The sequence below is a fragment of the Lactuca saligna genome, chromosome 6, assembly GCF_052625555.1.
Source record: "Lactuca saligna cultivar CGN05327 chromosome 6, ASM5262555v1, whole genome shotgun sequence".
NCBI lineage: Eukaryota > Viridiplantae > Streptophyta > Magnoliopsida > Asterales > Asteraceae > Lactuca > Lactuca saligna.
This window is the reverse complement of record NC_136422.1, coordinates 17,802,798-17,810,503: the sequence shown is the minus strand read 5'-3', so window position 1 is coordinate 17,810,503 and position 7,706 is coordinate 17,802,798. Positions and strand designations below refer to the sequence as shown.

Here is a 7,706-nt window from a genome sequence, read left to right as displayed (position 1 = left end):
AAGTAAAACTGTTTTTTCTTAACAAGCCTAATAACCGATATAACCAATTCAACTAAAACTCAACTGCTGGTTTAATATAGGTTTTTATAAAAAGCTGAAATCGGTTTTCACTGATTTTTTTTCTAAAAAACTGACCTAAACCAGTTTTTAATCGGAAAAAACTGGTTTTTAACATAATTTCACTTTCAAATAACCCAAAAAAACAAACCAATTATAACCAAAACCGGTATATGTGCACTTCTACCTAAGGCATCAACCTATTCACCCAGAGAAGCCCACCTCTAGAGCATAGAGGAGTGAGACTAAATTAATGGTACTCCCAGTCCTTTATTTGACCAAGCCAAGCCACCCAACCTTGAAAACTAAAGACAAGTATATGTAGTTCAGGAGGTAATCATTTAGTGGCACTAGAGGAGTAGGCAATAAGACAACCAACATGGGTTTACCATACTAGTCTTTTTGGCCCAACCCAATCCAAGTGCACCTCTACTATAGACTAGAGCTGCACATCAAGAGTTGTTTTTTTTAAACCATAAAAAAAAAGGCTAGTTTTTTTAAAACCGGTTAAGCTAAAATTGAATCACCGGTTAGGAAAAAGGCTTTATAAAAAACTGAAGCCAGTTTTCTTATAAAAGCCAAGGAACCAGTTTTTTTCAACCGAAAACCCAATTTTTTAAAGCAATTTCACTTTCAGAAAAAAACAAAAAGACCAATTATAGCCAAAAGCTGAAAACCGGTTTATGGAAAACCAGTATTTGTGCACATCTACTCTAGATCCATTTTGACACGCCAAATCCGCCTCTCCTATGGCGCCTTCTTTTCTTGCCAAACATCATAAAGTTATATAAAACTGCATAAAGAAGTAAGAACTAAGAAACATGAAAAAAAAAATACTTATGGACTTGGTTTACATTTGAAAATCGGATCTTAACAACCCTTCCCATATCAACTTACAGGACAAAAACAAAACATGACACGACAGGGAGGTTTACCAACCATATAACTTACTTAAGTCCATCCCAACTGCTACTAACTTGTAAAAATCCAAATAAAACAACTTCTTCTTATTCACCAACCATATTCTTATCTACAAACAACAAACAACAAACATATAAATTAAAAACAAAACATACTTCAATTTCCACTCTTCTTTCTACTCCTGCCTGACAAAAGGTGGTGAGCTGACATCAGTAGTACTATAAAACGAGTCCTCAGCCCCACCATAATACGTCTCTTCCTTCTCATCATCCCATTTCACAATCTCCCGTATGTACTTAAACGCCTCATCAACCGTCACCCTATCCCGGGCCCGCGCTTGCCAAACAAACAGCTTTCTTGTAGTCAAAGACGCATACAAATCCTTAAATCTCATCGCCACATAATAGTAAGCTTGGTGGGCCAGGTTTTGGTTGTTGGTGTAGGGTCGAACCGGGCTGAAATCAGTGAACCACTCACACGCGCTTAACGGGGTATGCTTAAGCTTCTCCTCAAAAAGATCGTATTTATTTAGAATCAACACAAAAGGAGTGTCTTTAAAACAAGGGTGTTTCACCATCGCCTCAAAAAGCTCCTTGCTTTGAACCATTTTGTTTTGAAGTAGGGACCCGCTTCCAGTGTTGTCGGGTGATAGCCACATTTGATCATAGTCGCTTAAGGCAACACAAAACACGACTACACGCACATCCTCAAACATTTCCACCCATCGACACCCTTCGTTCATTCCCTTGGCATTTACTCTGATCAGTTGATATCTAACAAGTAACAAGCATATATAAAAGATTAATCACTTTGAAAAAAATGCTGATGTACAAAATGTAAGATTACCTGGTAAGAGGTTGGGATTGAGCATCGAGATTATCGGTGTATGTCTCTGACATGGGGCTACGATCATCAAGGGAGAATTCTATAAAAGCCAAGCCATTTCCTTGAGTCACACCTTCAGCATACAGTATGTCATGCTCTGAAGGTTCATATTCGTTGCTAGATACCTCAACCGCCTGAAATCCACTCAAAATTATTATTATTATTATTATTATCATTACTGGGTGTGACTCGGTCAGATCCAGACTGTTTGATATCATACTTAGAAGCCTCTGACTCAATCAACAACTATCAAAAGTCCCCTTAATATGTTTGTTTTGAGAAATGATGAAATGAATGAATGAATATACCCACCCGACTTAAGAAGTAGTCTGCAACATCGGGAAGGAAGTGTAGTTCGTTTCTCCTCTTGTATGTTTCCTGGATGGCTGGATCCTTCCAGACCTCTTCGACTAGTGGGGCATATTCGCGTGTTGCTGCAGGGAAAAATGCATCCAAATCTCCAGTCGCAATGATGTCAAGGAGCCAATCTGAAAAATGCTTCAATCTTGGGTTCAGGGAGTAGACACAGTGGCTTGCTTCTTCCTCATCACCTGAATTGAAATTAAACCATTCAATTTAAGTTTATGTTGATTTTTGAGTTCAAAAGGTAAAAAAAAATAAAGTCAAACTACCTGTTTCGGTGGACTGATCATGTGATTCTATGGAGATGGAGTTTTTCTTCATCATCATTGCTTCTTCCTCAAAGCGCTCACGTCCATCAAGTAGAATGCTCAGGTATCTATACATGTTGCTCTGGATCATCAGCTTTATATTTTGCAGCTCTTCATCGCTAAATCTATTCCCATATAAGAATTTTGCCTGCATCCACAATAACCACAAGGGAAATGATCTTTATAGGTGCTCATTAACTAGTACTATTTACAATCGATAATCTCTCTGATCATAAAGTGTTTTTTTTTTTTTTTTTTTTTTTTTAACTTTTTTGAAATGAAAATGAAAATGGAAATGAAATAGGGGCAAACCTGCTTAAAGATGGTGCTTGTTCCAGAACCCTCGAGTCCAAGTAATAAAAGCTTTTGAATCTTTTTGGGCTCAAAGTAATTTGGAACCGTTGTGTAATTGCTGGCTTCATCCCTCTCTCTTTGTGGCTGACCTTGTGGCACAGGCAACGAGAACAACGTACAGAGAAACCGTGTTGAAGCCTTTTTCCCAACAAAATAACAAAAAACCATTTTATCCACCATACTTTTTTTACAACATATGAAAATATCATACATTACATAATAGATAATAATACAATACATACCTTTTCCCAAATATTTCCCTTGATATTATTCTGACCTTCTTCCTCATAACGCCCATCATCATAAACCCAGAAATGCGTGTCTCGAGGACATTGCACACTTGCCATCTGAAACAAATCAATACAACAGATTACAGCATATTTTTTAATTTCCACATCACTCACCAAACATCTGTAATAAAAATACTATCTAACCTACCTTCAGCACTTTCAGCTCAAGTTTTGTGATTTCTCTTCCATTCATGTAAACTTCTGTGTTTCCATTGCTTGCAGTTGGACTAAGTTTCCCAGTGAAATTCAAGTTTGAACTCACAACTCTATCGGGTTTGTCTCCCTCCTGAAACATTAAAAACAAAAATATTAAATCTTTAAAACCAAACATACAGAAAACTAACTCACTACACGGTTTTACTTACCTTTCCCCAAAGACCAGATTCTTTGTCATACCAATACATTCCAGGTTTTAACTTTCGTGGAGGCAATGGGCATCCCAAAAGTTCAGCCATTTCTTCAGGTTTAAGTGGATACCCATTAACAATCAATTGCTCGGGTCTTAGCTGATTAGCAGAACATTCCTTTTCTGCTTTCATAATCTGTTTCACTTCCAAAGGACTAAGCAACCGAGATAACAACCTCGAATTCTTCCCTAAAGTAAGACGTTTTGACTCATCAATCGCTTCACCAATACAAGTAACACACTTTCTACCCTCAGGCATCGATCCCATTGCTCTAAGAACACAATTACTACAATATTTTGCATCACAAACCAAACAAGATTCTTTTGTTTCCCACTTCCCTTTCCCACATCGGTAGCAAACTCGTCTTTTTGTTGTCTTCTTCTTCTTCTTTTCTTTGGAAACCGCAACGTATTCGGGGTATCCGGGCCCCACGTCTTTCCTCTCGGATCTATCGATTGTGTTGAAAGTGACTACAGGAGCTCGACCTCGTCTCACTTCGTTTCCATTAGCATCAATTTGTAGGTTTTGAGAAGAACTAGGAGACCCTGAAGGGGAAGCTGAAAATGAATCACCATTATGCAAAACGGAAACTACAGATTCAGAACTCCTTGATAATCTTGGACTTTGGTTTGGGGAATCTGTCACATGTGCAATATAAGAAACTGGCAAAGGTATAGGCTCGATTACAGGGGGGGCTTCACGAGTGATGGATCTTCTTGAATCTGAAAATGATTCGGCTACAGATGCTGTAGGGATAGAACGGGAATTTACTTCTAATGGTTCAACCCTTGGAACCTGATAAGAAACATTAGGACCCATGTATTCCATAGCAATTGAGTAATCAAGTTCATCGCTTTCTTCAGGTACTGCAGCTCCAGGAGGTAGCATCTTCTTCACAAGCTCCTTCCAATCTTCTGCCCCGTTTTCCTCCATATCCCTCATACCAATTTCTTTCGAAACTAATAGATCTTCAAGAAACGATTTTTTTTTAATCAAATCGGGTCTTCATGTCACCGAATATCAATAATCCAGTTCAGAGAAGCATAGATTCGACTAATCTGTAAAAATACCCAAATCAGATTAAAGAAGAGAAACAACCCAGATGTACTTTTCGGAACTAAAGGATCTCAAGAAACGATTTTTGAGTCAAATTAGGTCATCACAGAAGTAAATTTTGACTACCCAATTCAGAGAAGCATAGATTCAAGTAGCTCTTAAAGTACCCAAATCAGATTAAAGAAGAAAAATACCTCAATTTACGAGAAATTCCCCGATGAGTTTGGTGAAGTCAATATCTCCTCATATTCAACAGCCAAAAAGGGGGAAATGGTTGCAACCAATCCAAAACAAGGCCCCACCACACACCTCAAAAGGAATCAACCAATTCTGGAACACATCGCACAAACTAAAGTCAAAGTCTTCATCATCGCAGTCAAAGTCTAACTTTTTCGATCTTCAAAAGCCTTCAATTTTGAACAAAAAGATTAGAACAACTAATCAACGAAACAACAGACGACCCGAACGAAGAAACCCCTTTGAATCTGTCAAAACCTAACAAGTTTGAAATCCAAATTCACAAGATTTGAAAGATTCAAATCTAAACTAATTGAAGATGACAGATTTCTTAAACAATTGCAACTATATGGCAGGAGCATCAACAGGATAAAGATTTTGTCAGCAACAAAGAAGGCAAAAAAAGAATAAAAAGACTTACTTTGGAGCAAGTATCTGGCTTTTAGAAAAGAAAAGAGTAAAGGGCATCGAGGAAAGGCGAGAAAAAGGATGAGGGGCGTGCGGGTACACTGTGGAAGATAAAAAAAATATTTTAACTGAGAAAGTGACAAGCAAAGGGAAGATGAATCTGAAAGCTATTTACTTTTTAACCTTTTGGGCCTCTGAAAACTGAAAAGAAATCAAATGGGTACTACTGGTGCTTGTAGGGAAAAGCTTTCTAGGGAACAACCCCGACACACTTCCATTGGAGGCTACAGGCTACAATCTACAACCTACATATACATACAAATCTGTGTGTTTTTGGGTTGTTGTGTGTTGTGTGTTGTGTGTGTGAAAGAGAGAGAAAGAGAAAGAGGTGATGGTTGATGCCTTGATGGTATGGATGATGGGGTTTGTGGAGACCATCTTAACGTTAATGTGTCATAACCATTATTTTTGGTGTCTGAAATAATTGTAGTTTCTAACCAAGTATATACATTGCAATGTTCTCAAAATTCTATGAAAAAGAAATGTGTTATCATTTTTTTTGTAAACGAATTATATCAGATTGAGATATGAGTTAAGTATATATTTATGTAATTTGTGTTGAACTATATTTGTTTAAAACTTATTTATATCGTAACATCATAATCTCATATGTATGGGTATGGAACTTGTGGTAACATTTTTACACATAGAACCATCCCTACGCATTCATGGGAACATTTTATTTTCCGCAATGTTAAGGTAAAGTGTTAAAAATATATATGTTGGTATACAAACTTAATATTCTTTGTTTTGCAAGGTTTGAAAGGTAAGTTAATTTATTACTAAATTTGTTATTTGGTTAAGTTGCGGGTAATTTGTGTATTGTGAGCGATTCTTGCGTGTTGCAATGCATTTTGTTCTGTTTAAGTTCAGGTTTGCATGCGGGTTGAAAGAGTCCGTTTACCCGGGTATTTAAGGATTAGGTGAGGGATGTTGCAGTTCAGTTGATTCATTTTTCACACACACTATCAGATTTCTTCTCTCTAGTTCTCTCTTCAGATATAGAACTAGGGTTTCTCATTTTTGTTTTTGTTCTTAGTTCTTGTTGTAGATTAGGTTGAGTGAGATACAGAGAGTAGATTAGGAATATTGTAATGAGGTTTTTGAATGTAAGTATGATTAAAACCATTTGTCTATTTGTCTTCAAATGATATTATGAATGATGATGTTGGGAAAATGTATCTGTGTGTTTTTTAAGATGGTATCAGAGCAGTGAGGCTCCGATCTTGGTTTCCGACGATCATCGTCAACTCGTTTGAGGTGCTTCCTTTTCCATTCGTATTTTTTGTTTAGAACTTGTGTTTTTTTATTCAACTTGTTTAGATCTTCATAGTTGGTTATCGTAGAGGTCTCCGTTGGATTCTCTAGTGGTTGAACCTTTCTGTGATCGTCTAGGGTTTGGTTGTTTTTTTACGATCTAGGTTTTACCTCGTAAAAGTTTTTCTGTGTTCTTTATTCTTTAAGATCTTGGTACTACGAGTTTCTTTGTATTCTTGCAGATATGTCGTCAAGTGGAGATCATTGTCTGACTGATTGTCTACAAGTAGAGATCCTTGGTTGCAGATCTGTCGTCAAGTGGAGATCATTGTCTGACTGATTGTCTACAAGTAGAGATCCTTGGTTGCAGAACGTCGTCTTATAAGATCGATTAATCTTGTTCTCTGAAATAACTCTCTTGAGAACAGATTTCATCTCCGTTAAATCTTGTAGGTGATGAGTATTTTTTAATGCATTAGTTTTTTTATTTATAAGTGCTAGTCTATCGCATATAAATCACGCCTTACATGCAGTGAACCCGATCAAATATATTATAGTTTTGATAAGCAAGGGTGTCGAAGACAAGGGGAATGGTAGTGAATTAATTTAAAATGTTATATTATAGGTTACACAAAACACACAAAAGCAGTCAAGAAATGTTTTGTGTAATTAAATCTCAAACAAACAAATAAATAGCAAATCTCGATAAGCTGACTGAAGACAAATCTCTTTAGGTACTTTGATTTAGACAAATTACATCTTGAAATCATAGAAAGACAATTGCACACAGATTTATTTATTCATGTTCACTAATTTCTAAAATAAGTAGGTACATGTTCACTATTACTAGTTCTTTAGTAAACAAGTCAATTCAAACAGTGATCAGTTGATTAAACTAACAAGTTTCCTAGTGTTAAGTTCGTATCAAGCAATACTTGTAACAATAGTTAATCAAATTTGTTAATTTAATTAACTCATGTGTGATTGGTCATCACACATGCTCACACATTAACTTACTTATTTTATAGTTATCCCTAGGTTCATGTTCACTAATACTAGACATACAATCTTGTTTTCACAAAACTATATGATTCAAGCAATTA

The 7,706-nt window shown here is 36.5% G+C and overlaps 1 protein-coding gene across 1 annotated transcript; it reads right to left on the bottom strand.

The window, feature by feature from the left end:
• Positions 1 to 879: 879 nt before the first annotated feature.
• On the bottom strand, positions 880 to 5,632 carry XLG3 (extra-large GTP-binding protein 3). The gene is made up of 10 exons (XM_078959143.1): positions 5,300 to 5,632; positions 4,836 to 5,048; positions 3,544 to 4,643; positions 3,327 to 3,464; positions 3,131 to 3,235; positions 2,847 to 3,026; positions 2,496 to 2,682; positions 2,176 to 2,414; positions 1,825 to 1,997; positions 880 to 1,751 (listed from the first exon to the last, which is right to left on the bottom strand). Exons 3-10 carry the CDS (start codon positions 4,525 to 4,527, stop codon positions 1,154 to 1,156), a joined length of 2,604 nt encoding a protein of 867 aa, XP_078815269.1. The 5' UTR covers positions 4,528 to 4,643; positions 4,836 to 5,048; positions 5,300 to 5,632; the 3' UTR covers positions 880 to 1,153.
• Between the last annotated feature and the right edge of the window lie 2,074 nt (positions 5,633 to 7,706).

Bases quoted from the DNA above. Each gene is read 5' to 3' on its own strand.
- XLG3 (XM_078959143.1), bottom strand. From the start codon at position 4,527: ATGAGGGATATGGAGGAAAACGGGGCAGAAGATTGGAAGGAGCTTGTG. The intron at 1,998-2,175 runs GTGGGTATATTC...AGTGGATTTCAG, and splicing joins CAGACTACTTCTTAAGTCGG to GCGGTTGAGGTATCTAGCAA. The intron at 1,752-1,824 runs GTAATCTTACAT...GTTACTTGTTAG, and splicing joins CAATCCCAACCTCTTACCAG to ATATCAACTGATCAGAGTAA.